The sequence below is a fragment of the Hippopotamus amphibius genome, chromosome 2, assembly GCF_030028045.1.
Source record: "Hippopotamus amphibius kiboko isolate mHipAmp2 chromosome 2, mHipAmp2.hap2, whole genome shotgun sequence".
Classification (NCBI taxonomy): Eukaryota; Metazoa; Chordata; class Mammalia; order Artiodactyla; family Hippopotamidae; genus Hippopotamus; species Hippopotamus amphibius.
Window position 1 is genome coordinate 6519894 of NC_080187.1, and position 15060 is coordinate 6534953.

Sequence of the window (15060 nt, forward strand, 5' to 3'; positions counted from 1 at the left end):
CGGCGCACTCTGGTGGGCGTGAACGGCTGCCAAGGGAAAGCGCGGTCCTGAAATGCAAAGCGGCGCTCGGCGCGGGGGAGCAACCTCAGGCCTCGGCAGAGCACCCGTAATAACAGGGGCCGGCGAGGTTCAAAGGCGAGTGGCTGTCCTAAGAGCAGGGAGTGTGGCTGCTAAGAAGTAATAAAAAGAGAAATCAGCGGGTGGCGGGGGGAAGGCCCGGGGCTCCGGATCCTGGCAGCCCCCTTCCTCCCTCCGAGTCCTTCCGGACCCCGGGGCGGAGGGCGCCGAGAAGGAGGTGGGGCCGGGGCGGGGGCGGGGCCCGCGCCTGCGCGAGCTGTCAGGCCGGCCCCGCCCCCGGCGCGCGGCCCCGCCCCTCCCCGCGCTCTCCGGGTGTGGGGCGGGCGCTGCGGCGAGCGCGGCCGCCGCTTCCTCGGGCCATTTTGCGGAGGAGCGACGGGGAGGAGGAGCCGCCGAGGAGACCCAGGGCGAGGAGCGGCGAGCCGGAGGAGGCGGCGGCCGCGCGGGCACGGGCTTTCCTCGATCGCGGGGAGCTCGAGGGGCGAAGGGATCGCCGGGGAGGGGACCGGAGAGCCGCGCCTGCCGCGCGGCGCGCCGCTTCCCGCCCCCTGCACCATGAGCTGGGGCACCGAGCTCTGGGTGAGTGCGGGGCTGGGCCCGCCGGGATGCGGGGGAAGGTGCCTGGCGCGCCGGGGCTGGGGGCGCGGGCCGGGCGGCCCGGGGGGAGGCGACCGTGCGCTGGTCGGGGTCCCGGCGGCCTGCTGGGGAAGAGCAGGTCGGGGCGCCCCTCGTCGGCCTTGGCTTGAGCAGAAGGTGCGAGCCAGATTCGCCCTTCGGAGGTGAGGGGCGCTGGTGTGGGTCCCCGGCCGCGCGAGCAGGGGGCGCGGATCTGGGTCCCCCCGCGGCCTGAGCAGGGGGCGCGGGCGGGACTCCCTGTCCTCGGCGCCCCTAGACCAGCGGTGTGTGTTGGGAAGAGCCTTAATTCCCCGGAGCGAGTAACCGATACGCCGCGGGACGACTCAGTGGGGACCTGGAAGCCCGGGGGTTTTCAGGGCTGCTTTAGGTATTCGGCGCCCAGAGCCGAGGTCCTAGGCTGCTTTCTCTTCGTGGAGGTGCGGGCGGGTCGGGAGCTCCTCCGGGGGGCGGGTCCCAGGTCTTGGGTTTTGGGGCGCAGGGGCGAGAACTGGTGTCTACCCTCTAGTGGCGAGGACGTTTGCCCTGTGGTGGTTTGGGGTGCACTTGTGATTCTCTGAGGAGCAGCTCAGATCGTGGACTTGATGTGGGGACTGCGGCGTTTGGCCTGGAGGGGAGAGTAGTCGGAGTTAGAGGGAGATCTGGTGTTATCACCTTCAGGAAGAGGCATTCGCGGGGTAGATTTTGTATTTTTTAACTGCTCAGAGGTAAGAGTCTAAAATGGGGAAGGGAGCGCGCCGCCGGGATCCTTAACCTGGGGCGAGGATGAATAAACAAGTAGCGTGGTGTCTGAGAGCTCCTCTCCCCGGACCAGGGCGAACGCAGGATGCCAAGGCGGTGCTCAGAGCGTCCTCGGGGAGGAGAGGCCTTGGCTTTGTGGACTGGAGCTCGTTTTCCTGCCTTCCTCTGGATTCCTGAGGAAACCGCTGGGCAAGGGATGGGCAGAGCAGTGTCCAGAGGGAGGAGTAGATGAAATCTCAATTATTGCACTGAAATGTTCTCAAGACGAGACATTTCCCAAGATGAACTCGAAAGTGCCTCCCTTCGGAATTCCATTTGTAAAGGGTGTGGAGGAGAAAGTGTGGGGTGGTGGTTGCTCTCTGGGCTGAGGCCAAGAAATCTCACGTCAAAATAAAACAAGGTTAGAACAGCTATGGAAACAGAGCGCATCCTCCCTTATTATTATTGCTATTTTTTTGCTTTAATTGTTTTTACATAACCGTTTCTTAGGCTTAGAAACAGCTACTGTTATTAATACCAAAATCCTGAAGGCAATAGCTCCCTTCAATTAAGATAGTTCATTTTGTAAACATCCTCTATCTAAAGGAACTCACATTTTCGACTGATGTTTACAAGTATTCATTTTAAAAATAGCAGTAACAGATGGTTTAAAGTATTTACACACGGGCCAATTAGGCAGAATCTACCATTTTAAGTGTTGAATTTCTCTCTTCTTCTATTTCTTCTCCACTCCCTTTGGCTCTTTCTACCTTATCTGGGATGGGGGAACAAATCAGAAGTAATTTTTTTATTAAGAGAAGAGAAATTTTGGCACGATTTTTTTTTCACTTGTTCAAACTAGAGAAGGGGATTATTGGGGGGGGGATACAATATATTTGTAAGTGAGATAGGTTGTAGTTAAAGGGATTGAACACAGTGGTGAGCATTTCACTGGTGATGTTGCCGAACGTTATAGAAGGTGATCCAGAAGAGATGGGGGGGGCGGTTAGCTAGGAGAAGAAAACCAGTAAAATAGCTACAATCATCTGCGTTGTTCTGTACACTTCTTTTTGGGGTGATAGAGGGTGGAAAGGAAGGCAGAGACAAGGAGTTGCTGAAAATCAGTGGGAACTGGAATATATGAGTGAGAGGAAATCTGAATTTGCTTGAAAAGAATTTGGGGTGGTGGATGGGGATGTCTATGAAACAGCTGGGGAGCTGGTCATTGTTAAAGCTGAGTGATGGGTAAGGGGGACATGTGATACTATGCTTACTACTGTCAATGCTTGAAATTTTCTACAGTGAATAATTGGAAAAGATTTTTAAGGGAGAAGGTGTGTAAAATACTTGAAAAAAATTTCATTTGGTAAGGTTTCTGAGGAAAGAGTCATCTGTTGTCTCTATGCAAGTATATGTCAGTGAAGAGTTAAAAAAAGAAAAAGACATTCCACCAGTGTATCGCCCTTTGCCCTTGAGTAGCTTAGAGGTTAATAGAGGGAAAAGAATGAACACATCATTTCCACCAAGAGAAGTGCAAAATCTGAGTTTAAATTCCAAGAAGCGTAAGGGCAACAAAATGTCTGTTTCCAGTTGCCTTGTTTTATTAATATTTGAGATTTTTTTTTTTTTTAATTAGAATAATGAAGGATTCTGAAGAGTAAACCTCCTTTTCTGTGGTGGTGAGGGACTTGGGTGTTGTGCGGTGCGTTGGGCAGCGCTGGGCAGCCTGGTAGGGCTGTGATTGAGGGTTTTCCTTGAATGGTGGCTGTGGAATCATGCACTTGGGTAATGAGATAATGACGGGGCGCCCAAGCCTAACTTGGCAGAATGATGCTTCTGGATGGAGAGAGATGGAGCTCGGGTTTGGGTGACCATGAGTCCTTTGTAACAGGTGTTTGCAGCTTCACAAATGCCAACAGATTTCACACACATTTTAGGACGCCAGTCAGCATCCATAGAGGCTTTTCAAAATGACAGGTTTCTGCCATGTACTTTACATTAATAGGCCTGTTCTTAGCCACATCCTGCTCTGTAGACAGAGTGGAAACCGTTCTCTCTTCTCCCCCACCCCCCGCTTTTTTAACCTCTCCATAGGCGTAACCTTTGTTATTCTGGGACATTTTTGAGAAATCCTGAAATGTCAGAAAGTTATGCTATCATAAAAATGGACTCAAACCCCATAATTTGTAATAATAATAATTATTGGATTAGATTATATTAAAATCGGGGCTTTCTATTTTATGTCAGAAGTCCTAACAAGGTGTAAATGGCAAATTTAAAGTGATCAGGAGATAGTAAAATTGTTTCTGTACCAAAATTAACCAAAATGTGTTTACTCAAGACTTTGTTTAAAAAGTCATGTTAATAGCCTAAATAGTTTGCATTTTAAGCAATTTTTAAATTTTTTATTGAACAGCTGCTGTGTGCAAGGCACTGATGGGAGTCCAGGTCAGTTTATATACATTAAAGGATATCTACTTATTTCAGTGAAAGCATATAAAGTAGGTTTTAACTTTAGCCTGCAACGTCACAGTCAAAAGAGAGATTTGTTTCCAAGATGAACCAAAATGCATTTACTCAAGACTTTGTTTAAAAAGTCATGTTAATAGGCTAAATAGTTTGCCCTGACTTGAAATTGTGACCAATCATTGGAGAAATTGAAAAGCAAGAATTTCTCACATTTGAATTTTTTTTGGTTTTGTACCTACATATTAGAAAGAAGTGAGAAGTTTTTATTGAAGTGTCAGCTCAGCTTTTTATGAGCTTGATCATTAATATGAAGCAAGAATAAATCCATTGGAAATTTTAGCTTTCCTTGTTCTACTCTTTGTGGCTAGTAGTTTACTCGGTAATAGAATCTACTTTTATCTTCCAGTGTCCTCTCTGCCATCTTTCTCTCTTTCTTTTGGTGCTAATACGAAATGGAGTAGCCCAAAATAATAACAGCAAGAAAGTAAACAGAGAGACCCGAATAATACATATTGCTTAACATATTACTATGTTAAGCCACCTGGGTTGACTGTACTTAATTTTTTTTTATTTTTAAAAAATGTTTATTTATTTATTTGGCTGCAGCTGGTCTTAGCTGCAGTATGAGGGAGCTTCGTTGCGGCATGCGGGATCTTTAGTTGCGGCATGCAAACTCTTAGTTGCGGCATGTGGGATCTAGTTCCCTGACCAGGGATGGAACCCGGGCCCCCTGCCTTGGGAGCGCTAAGTCGTAGCCACTGGACCACCAGGGAAGTCCCATGTACTTAATTTGACATTGATTGTGGTGTGCACCTTTAAGAGGCAGCAGTGAAAGAATTGTCTACCAGCTGCCTCACAGTAGTAGTTCAAGAAATATTTATTGAATAAATGAATAAACCCTTTTTTCCTTTTGTTTTAACATTTGCTGTTTTAAAATAATGGGAGGGTAGTTTTAATGCCTTTCTGCGCTTTGGCAGTTGTGCACATTTGAAAAAATAATCCTAGGCACTTTTTTTTAATAGACTTTTTTTAGAGCAGTTTTAATTTCACAGCAAAATTAAGCAGAAGGTCAGGAGATTTATACTCCTTCCCCACAAATATACAGTCTAGACCTTTTTTTCCCCTTTTTTTGGCCTCACTGCGCGGCCAGTGGGATCTTAGTTCAGAAGCATGGAGTCTTAAACCACTGGACCTCCAGAAAAGTCCCCTCGACCTTTTTTTTAACCTTTAAAGTAGAGCTTAAAAAGTTCTCTTCTGTTGTTCATTCTGCTTATACCTGATGTATATATTTGTGTTTATTTTATTTTAAAGATTTATTATTTATTTATTTTTGGCTGCGTTAGGTCTTTGTTGCTGTGCACGGGGTTTTCTCTAGTTGTGAGTGGGGGCTACTCTTCATTGCGGTGCATGGGCTTCTTATTGCAGTGGCCTCTGTTGTGGTGGAGCACGGGCTCTAGGCACATGGGCTTCAGTAGTTGTGGCACGTGGGCTCAGTAGTTGTGGCTTGAGGGCTCTAGAGCACAGGCACAGTAGTTGTGGTGCTTGGGCTTAGTTGCTCCGCGGCATGTAGGATCTTCCTGGACCAGGGCCCAAACCTGTGTCCCCTGCATTGGCAGGCGGACTCTTAACCACCGTGCCACCAGGGAAGTCCTATGTGTGTGTTTATATAAGAACACTTTATAGTGTGTTAAAATTTTAAACTAGGCAATACTGATTCTTTTTTAACCTTGAAGTAATGGACTCTTAATAGTTGCAGGATTTGGAGAATTTAGTACCTCTTTTTACTGCGCAGTACTAAATGGAGTAGAGTACTAACAACAGTGCATAGCTCTTCTCCTGCTCTTTCTTCTTTAACCCTTCAGAAATTTCAGTTTGGGATAAACCTGGCAAGACCAACAGGAGAGACATCGCTCCTGGGACTTCAGTGAGCAGGAGTGATGTCTCTCCTGTTGGTCCCAAAAGATAGACCAAAAAAGTTTAATTCTGTCATGCCTACCTCTCTATTAAAACAGAGTTTGCACAGTCTTTTCTGATTAGTAGGTTTTTAAAAAAATTTATTTTTTATCTTTATTTTTTGTAATCAAAGTATAGTTGATATATAATGTTTCAGGTGTACAGCAAAGTGATTCAGTCATATATACATGTGTATATATATTCTTTTTCAGATTCTTCTTCATTATAGGTTATTACAAGATATTGAATATAGTTCCCTGTGCTATACAGTAGGTCCTTGTTGTTTATCTATGTTATTGATATATGTAGTAGTTTGTATCTGCTAATCCCAAACTCCTAACTTGTCCTTCCCTGCTCCCCCGCCTTCCCTTTTGATAACCATAAATTTGTCTTCCATGTCTGTGAGTCTATTTCTGGGGGTTTTTTTGGTTGTTTTTTTGTTTTGTTTTGTTTTTTGGGTTTTTTTTTTTTTTTCTTGCTGTGCAGCTGGGAGCCTGCATTATCTTTGTTCCCCAACCAGGAATCAAACCCAGGTCCATGATATTGAAAGCACCAAGTCCTAACCACGGACCACCAGGGAATCCCCAGTCTATTTTCTGTTTCTTGAATAAGTTCATCTGTATCATTTTTTTAGATTCCACGGATAAGCGATATGGTAGTTGTCCCTCTGATTGGTAGATATTAAACAAAACATGGGAAGTCTGGCGATTTTGTGGTTGAAATTTACCCATCAGCGTGTTACCTTCACTTTATACAGTAGATATCATCCTGAACCGTACACTTCTGGTAGATAAAACTGTGTTTCAAGCACGGTAAGGGGTTTTAGCTGTGCTTCCTGTGTGACCACATTAGAATTCTTGCTTTACATTGGTGCGACATGGAAAGTGCCACTTTGAAGGACTATTCAGGTATCACCCACTTCCTTGCTAAAGCTAATATTGTGTTTCCTGCAAGTATTACTCATACTTGTTTCATCAACACCACCCACACTTAAAAATAAGGCTTTATTTTGACACTTAAAAATTGCAAGCTACCAAGAATACAGAATGCCCTAGGAAATTAATCTAATTAGATTTTGGAATGTGGGTGTGAAGTCTTCTGGAATTGGTGTTTGTAATGAAATATTTATTTCCTGATTTAGTAATATGTAGTCATACTAGCTTGAGCCTAGTGATGTATCTAGTTAAAAAAAATTAAAAAGTCATAAAGGGCCAAATATGTGTATTTTATTAAAGAGTTAGTTGGGAGTATACAAATTTTTAATATTGATTCTTTTAACTCATCTATAAAATTCTATGCTAAATTTATGTGAATCTTAACAACCTTAATTGTTTAATGCATTTAATTGTTTAATGCTTTTAATTGTTTAACCTCAATTGTTTAATACTAGAACTATTCATACCACTACCACCACCAACAAAATAGATGAAACTTCCAATTTCTTGTTGCAAAAATTATTAAGACCTGTTCACATTTAAACTGTAATGACATTAGCTATATTTTGGTTTCTTTTTAAAACTTAGAACACACCATTCTAATGATTGGAATGAAGTTTTTAATAAGAATTATTTCTTAGATTAATATCTATGGTTTTAGTGTATAACAATGCAGCAGCTACAGTTTCCACGTTTACTCCTCTACTCTATGGGTTATAAAAATAGAAATAGATTATAATTGCATAAACTCTATAGTTCTTGTAATAATTTCACACGCACCATGCCTTAAACACTGTTGAATAATTGTCATCAACATTGCCCATTTTTATCATACTGTACACCTTAAACTTATACATTGCTGCATGTCAGTTATATCTCAATAAAACTGAAAGAGAAACAAAACAGAACAAAAACCAAACCAAAACAACAAACATTGCTGATTATTGAGAGCTTATCATGTCCCAGGTGCTGTGCAAAATTTTCCCATCCATCTCATTATTCTTTACAAGAATCCAGCGAAGTTAGGTACCATTTGTGCCAGCATCTGAGAAAATTCTGAGATGGAGTTAGGAGTGCTAAGCTTTATAGGGAAGTAACACCTGTGAAAGGAAAAAAGGAGCAAGTGCCGTTGGGCAGAGGGAGCCATCAGACCATAATGCTGCCTGACAAAGTCTCCAATGAGGAGCTCTAGAGCAAAGATTACCCATTCAGGGAGTCTCACATTGGGCAGAAGTGGCCAGGTCCTGGTACCACCGCCTTGCTAATTCATTGGCAAAGGACTGTCCCACGAGTGTTGTGACCTTGGCTGCCATCTTGTTCAGCTGTTGGTGGGGGGCTGCTGAAAGAACACCATGACCTTGGCTCAAAAGACGAGGCAGACCCTAAAGGAGGCTCTCTGCTAATCACACCCCTTGCAGCTGGGCAGGGAGTCCTTTCTGGAAGAAGAATCTGAGCGGCACATCTCTGCACTGGCCACATCATCATCCTCTTTTACAAGAGAGGAAATCGAAGCACAGAACAGTAAAACAACTTACCAGGTTCCCAGAGTAGAAAGCAGAGATTCAATCCCAGGTCTGGAATTGTAGAGCTCTCCTCCTCATCCTTTTTTTAAAGTTAGTACAATCAAAATGTATTTTTATTGTTTGAACTTTTTATTATAGGAATTTTCAAACATACTTAGAGAAAATATGATGAGCCCCTATGTACTCATCACCCAACTTCAAGATTATCAATATTTTTGGCATTCGTGTTTATCTTTTTGCCCCCACGTAGTCTTTTAGAGCCCTCAGTCTTCCCCACCACAAATTGTAATAAATACTACTCTGCTACCTCCCTTTCTGAGGTATCATGCATGGAACCCAAATTCTCCCTCCTCTTTTATTAAAGTATGAAAACGGAAGAGAACCAACTTGTTAAGTGCTTAATGCACCTTGATTAGGGGATTTAAATGCATCCTTTCATAACCTAACAAGGACCCTGTGAGTTTGTTATTTGCATTTTATAGACCAGACCCACCCAAACAATGAATGCTAGTGCTAGAATTTAAATATTTTTTCCCTAACACTAAACAAATGTAGTTTTGTTTTTTTTTAAATGCATCTTCTGTATTAGTAGCTCACAATTCCCCTTTTCCCCATTACTCACTCATATTTCCCCGATCACTGACGGAGGTTTTGCTTTCTAAAACATTTGATGTTACTCACATTGAGAATCATTGAGAACCAATGACTCACAGTGCTGTAAACGCAACAGAAACTACTATGAAGGAAGCCTCTATTCTAGCAGGTGTTTCCATATGGGTCTAGTGATTCCCACTCCCCCATTCCTTTAAATCCAAAGGGTTTTTTTTCCTTTTTAATTTAAAGAAATTAATTTGTAAATGTATTAAATAGTAAGAGTAGTATCAAGTTTCTCCTTTGGGGGTCTAACAAAATTGGGTGAAAATTATTTTTAATGAAATCGACACTTTGGGGGTGCTCTGGCTGTCCCATGAAGGGCTTCAGAGTTTTGGTTCTTCAGGAACAAGAATCTAAATATTGCCCTTCATATCAATAGCAAAAGAGAACTTGGCACTTTTACAGGAAGCTGTTCCCCTTGTACTTCTATTTGCACAACCAAAACTGAGAGTGAGTTCCTGAAATGCATTAAAATACCCTACGGGTCCTTGGGAGAAATGGCGTGGGTGTGCCCAGGTGGGTGAGACAAGCTGGAAGGGCTCAGCCGGGCGCATGGCTTGCCTCACCCAGCACTTATTAGTGTTGGGCAAGTCTTTATCTCTGCCCCTCCTTTTCCCGATCTATAAAGTGGTATGGTGATGCTTGCCTTCCTCTCCACAAGAAAGCATAAAGATGAGTGCTTGTTTGTGAAGTGCTTTGAGATTGTTGGATGAGAAGTGAGGGGGACTTACAAGTTAGGAGAGCCTAGGGGAGGGTTAAAGGAAAAAAAACAAAACAAACAAACAACTCTATTCCTTGGGAGCAAATTTGCAGCGCTCTCCTGCTGGCACAGCACTTGTGAAAAATGAGCAATTCTAGTTTGCACAGTGCAGTCTGTCCTTTGATCTAAAATTCTGTTTTCATATTAACCATAAAATAAAATAACCTAATAGTAGGAAAGTGCCTGGAAATCAGTGCTTTGGAAAGGAATATGAATTACAGAAGATCATGCATGTTTATCTCTTTTCTTTTTCCTTAAAAAAAAATTTTTTAATGCACTGCAAGACACTAACCATACCAACTTACAGCAATATACTTGGATCTACTTAAGGTATTATTTTACTGTTATCCCTCGGGGGAGATAGTTCTCTTTGGCTGTTATTAACACTTTAAAAAAAATTCTACTGAAGTGACATTATTTCCTCCGAAAAGCTGGATATTTGCTGCTTTAGACAGCTAATGAATTATTCTACATATCATATGTACGTATTAGTTTGAGATTGATTTCTCCTTAGCAAAGAGAACTAAGAAGTTTAAAAATGTTTGTGTTAGGACAGATATGTATGGAAATGCCTGGCAATGTTTGGGCAAAGAAATTGGGATTTCATGAGTGTGTATGTGTATATAAAATGTATGTTTCAGCATGACTCTGAATTTTTAAATTTAAAATTTACTTATCTTTATCTGTTTGCATTGTTCAATTTTCAAACCATACTAAGGTGTACGTAAAAAGTCTCCCTATCATCTTAGGATAGATGTAATTCTTTTTTTTGGTTTTTTGGTTTTTGGCTGTGCTATGCGGCTTGTGAGACCTTAGTTCCCCTATCAGGAATTGAAACTGGGCCATGGCAGTGAAAGTCCTAACCACTGGACTACCAGGGAATTCCCAGGATAGATGTAATTCTTTTTATCTTTTTCTTTCTTTCTTTTTTTTTCTTTTTCTTTTCTTTTCTTTTGACTGCATTAGGTCTTCATTGCTGCACGTGAGCTTTCTCTAGTTGCGGCGAGCAGGGGCTTCTTATTGTGGTGGCTTCTCTTGTTGCAGAGCACAGACTCTAGACCCGCTGGCTTTAGTAGTTGCGACATGTGGGCTTAGTAGTTGCAGCGCATGGGCTTAGTTGCTCTGTGGCATGTGGGATCTTCCCATACCGGGGCTCAAACCTGTGTCCCTTGCATTGGCAGGCAGATTCTTAACCACTGCACCACCAGGGAAGTCCTAGATGTAGTTTTTTTAAATTAATTTTATTTATTTATTTATTTGCTGCATTGGGTCTTCGTTGCTGCGTGAGCTTTCTTTAGTTGTGGTGAGTGGGGGCTACTCTTCGTTGCTCTGTGCAGGCTTCTCATTGTGGTGGCTTCTCTTGTGGAGCACAGGCTCTAGAGCACAGGCTCAGTAGTTGTGGCTCATGGGCTTAGTTGCTCCCAGGCATGTGGAATCTTCCCTGACCAGGGCTCGAACCTGTGTCCTCTGCATTGGCAGGCAGATTCTTAACCAGTGTGCCACCTGGGAAGCCCTAGATGTAATTCTTAATTGCCATTACTGTTTTCGGCAGGAGGATCAGCGACGTTTGTGGCAAATAATGTGACTTTAGTACATAGAAGAGACCAAAATTATAAAAATTATATCAGGCAAGAGAGACAGATACCATGAATGACTGAGGCTTCCATATTTTGTCCATAGTATCTATTTACTCTTTGAGCATCTACTAAGTGCCAAGACATGGTTCTTGCCCTCAAGTGGCTTATAGTCTAGTGGGGGGGGGGCAGAAACATAGATAGGAAATTGCAGTACAGTGTGACAAGTACTAAGGTGGGGTAACTACGTGGAAACTTGTACATAGGAGTGTAACTCAGCTCGGGGAGAAATGGCATCTGTATGGAGTACTGAAGGACTGGTAAGTTTCACAGGTGAAGTGGGGTGGTCAGGTTGGGAAGGTGATCTAGATAGTCTTCCTGGAGGAGGGAGTAAATGCCATGTCCAAAAGCCCAAAAGTATAACAGGACACAGAGCTCCAGAATGAGCAGAGCACACAAAGAGGAGCCTGAAAAGGTAGACTGTAGCTGAAACCAGGTGAGGACTGTGGCTTCACCTTGAGGGCATACAAGGCACCCACCCTTGAACTGCTGAAAGCAATAGCTCTGAGGCTAGTTTTTCAGTCTCCTTGCTGCAATGTGGAGAGTATTGGAAAGGAGCTAGATGGCTGCCGGCTGGACTACGCTAATTGGCTGATTGGATTAATCCTGCGGCTCGGAGCAGAGAGCACCCCGCCACATTTTTATAAGGGTGGAATTGATGTAAATGAATTGCTAGGGAGTCTTGGATGCCTAAAGAAGACCTGGCCAGTGTACATCATAAGTGGTGAGACAAGGTATTGGGGAGAATGAGGTCAATTCACTGCTTTGGCTAGTGGGTTAAATCGTAAATACATCAGCCTCAGTTCTTTTTTTTTTTTTTTTTTTTCCTTTCCCGTTGGGCACAAAATGAAAACCTACAGTCACTTCTTTCTTGCCCTCTCTTTGTTTCTGTTCAGATAGTATTCAATACAACCTTGATAGAGCTTCTAGGATCTGCTCCTCAGCTCTTTTAAGCTAACAGATTTGGTATTTTCAGTATGCCTTGGAGGTGACTCACATTAACCAAATTCCCCAGACTGATGCACAAACCAGAATGCAAAGTTTCAAATTTATAACAAGAAGTATATCCATAAGGAGACTAGCTATTCATATTTGCTGAAGTGCACATTTTCTCCCTGAAGGCTAATGAGTGTGGAAAGCTAAATTCTATACACAGTTTCTTGGAGAGCATAAAATCAAAGGAACTTAATGGATTGTGACACCAAACTATGGAAGCCTGAGTCACCTATCTCTTCTGGAGGGATAGATCTACATTAAGGAGAGAATAGAGCCTCTTTTACAGATGCTATGTAGATGATTCCCTGTCCTTTTAACCTGTTCTTTCTTTATACAGACTACAGGGTATTTGGTTATGTTTAGACCTTCTAAATTCTAATCTCTATTCCATCTTGCATCCCTGAGATTCCATCCAGGTTGCCAGATTGGCTGTTGGGTGTTCATCATCATCTCCCTTCCCATCATTTCCCAAACTGGCAAGTCTGAGCATCTGTAAATTTAAAAGCTCTCCTAGGTAATTCTGATGTGCCTTAGGTAGCACGATTTAACACTTTTTTGCTCATTTTTATTCCTTATAAAAATTTTAAAATCTAGCAACATTTTGGAGCTACTTTCTTACCCTGTCAGCCACTTACAAACATAATCATTCTAGGGTATTCTTTAGTCCTTGTGGTTCTCTCGTTGTGATTTACTCAGGAACACAGGTAAGTCATAATTAATTCATTCAGCAATATTATTGACCACCTGCTCTATGCCGCGCTTTGCCCTAGGCGAAGGGAAAATGGCAGTAAACCAAAGAGTAAAAAAATTTGCCTTTATATATGTGATCTAAAGGCAAGTATAAGGGTATATCTACTGTATCCAATAATGATAAATGCTGTGGAGAAAAATAAAGCTGTGAGAGACTGAAAACAGTAGGATTAAGCTTGATGGGGAAAAGAACAGAAGTTTAGTGCTGGACATTTTGCAAGATGCCTCTTAGATATCTAAGTATCTAGTATCTGGTAGATAGTTAAATGTATGCATCAGGCTCTGGGGACAGATCCAGGCTGTTTGGGTCTGTTTGGATCTGATTACCCACTGTAAGTGTGGGTAATCAGAAAAGCTAGAATTAAAATGGTAAAATTCTAAGCTTGGCGTAGTTATATTCCTGCAAGCACTCTTATTTAACTTTAGAACTCTGTCACTTAGAAAAACTGTCATAATATGTTGCCCTTTTGGACAGTGGCTGTGCTCTCTGTTCGCTGAACTGTTTACCTTACTGAGAATCATTATGTGAAACTTGGTTTAGGTTAGGAGGGGTGTAGACTATTAAGAGTTGATTGGTTTTGTAAATTGTTATAAGAGCGTAATAAACAGATCTTGAAGCTTCAGTAGGCGTAGAAGTAAAACTAATGTGCCAATTCACAAATAAAAAAATAAAAGTAAATGGTCTCTGACGGACAGTGAATTTTTTGGTAATAATTAGAAGTTAATGTCACACATGCATCATTTTAATAGCTTTTCGCAGACAGTCTAAGTTTCAATTTTACTTCTTTGAAAGCTGCCTAGTTGCTTTGGAGATGATTAGCGCATGTTTAGAATTACTCAGTTTACACTGTGTTGACTTAGATCTCTGTCTTACCTGATATATTGCTTCATTTTCCGCTTTACATTTCTCAGAGGTAGTTTAAAATCGGCAATACTAGATCACCAAATCGATCCGATTTGGGGGGGGGGAGCTCTATCTACTTCATATGTGTGACAGATTCTGTTTTGCAAGGATGGCTGCAACAGTATCTCACACTCTGCGTGCTCTTCCAGTGTGACCTTGAGAGTCCTCCCACTGAGGGGCAGAGGAGGGCTTACACCCCTTCCCCTTGAAACTAGCCAGATCCTCGTGACTTCCTTGAGCGGTGGAATATGGTGAAAGCCATGCCATATGATGCCGTGTGATCCTCTCTGAAGCAGGATCGGAACTGTGCCATGCACTTTCGCCGTGCCCCTTGGGGATGCTTAGGCGTAGAACTCAGTGCCGTGTTGTGAGGAAGCCCAAGCCGCCCGCATAGAGAGTTCATCTGGAGAAGTCAGCTGTAGGGCTTCTGGCTGACAACCCAATTGAGGTGTCTATGAACAGTCGTGATCAGCGGCCAGCCTGAGTGAAGGGCGTCCAGATGATTGTACCCCCTCGCAGTCAAGTCCCCAGAGCCTTCAAGCCTTTCTGGTTGGGGCCCCAGCCATGGAGGAGCAGAGACAAAATGTCCCTGTCAAATTGCTGACCTGTAATTAAGTGGTCTTCTCCCACTAAGTCTGGGAGGTGATTTCTTATAAAATAGCAATTAGAACAACGTCCTTGGATGTCAGGCTAGATAACAATACTGCCCTTGTTCATTTATGTAAGAATAGGGCTACCATGTGTCCTTTTCTTCTCTCTAAAAATAAAATCGGATCACTTTCTCTCTGAAGGAATCCATTTGAGTAAGAAATTGAAAAGTTGAAGAACACTCAAGAAGTATTTATACTTACTTTCTCTGAAGATGATGGAATAGGAAAGTGAGAAGCTCTAACATGAAGACTTATAGGAGAAAATAAACTCCTTAAACTAAGTTTCTTCTAAGGTTCTTATCACAAGATTGTGCACTTTGAATATGATGATGCCGTGTCATTCTTTACACAATCTCAAGAGTTTTTATATTGTCAGAGCCATTGACCCACAGAAGAAGACA

The 15060-nt window shown here is 42.7% G+C and overlaps 1 protein-coding gene across 15 annotated transcripts in view; it reads left to right on the top strand.

Annotated features, from left to right (window-relative positions):
- Positions 1 to 384: 384 nt before the first annotated feature.
- Positions 385 to 15060, top strand: part of FNBP1 (formin binding protein 1) — a 131668-nt gene continuing 116992 nt past the window's right edge. For 14 of the 15 annotated variants that reach the window (XM_057719836.1, XM_057719841.1, XM_057719834.1 and 11 more), the window contains exon 1: positions 385 to 657. In XM_057719836.1, coding sequence (XP_057575819.1) covers positions 634 to 657 — 24 coding nt within the window. In that variant the 5' untranslated portion in view covers positions 385 to 633. The remainder of the gene's footprint in view (positions 658 to 15060) is intronic. The other variant, XM_057719838.1, reaches the window with a different exon arrangement.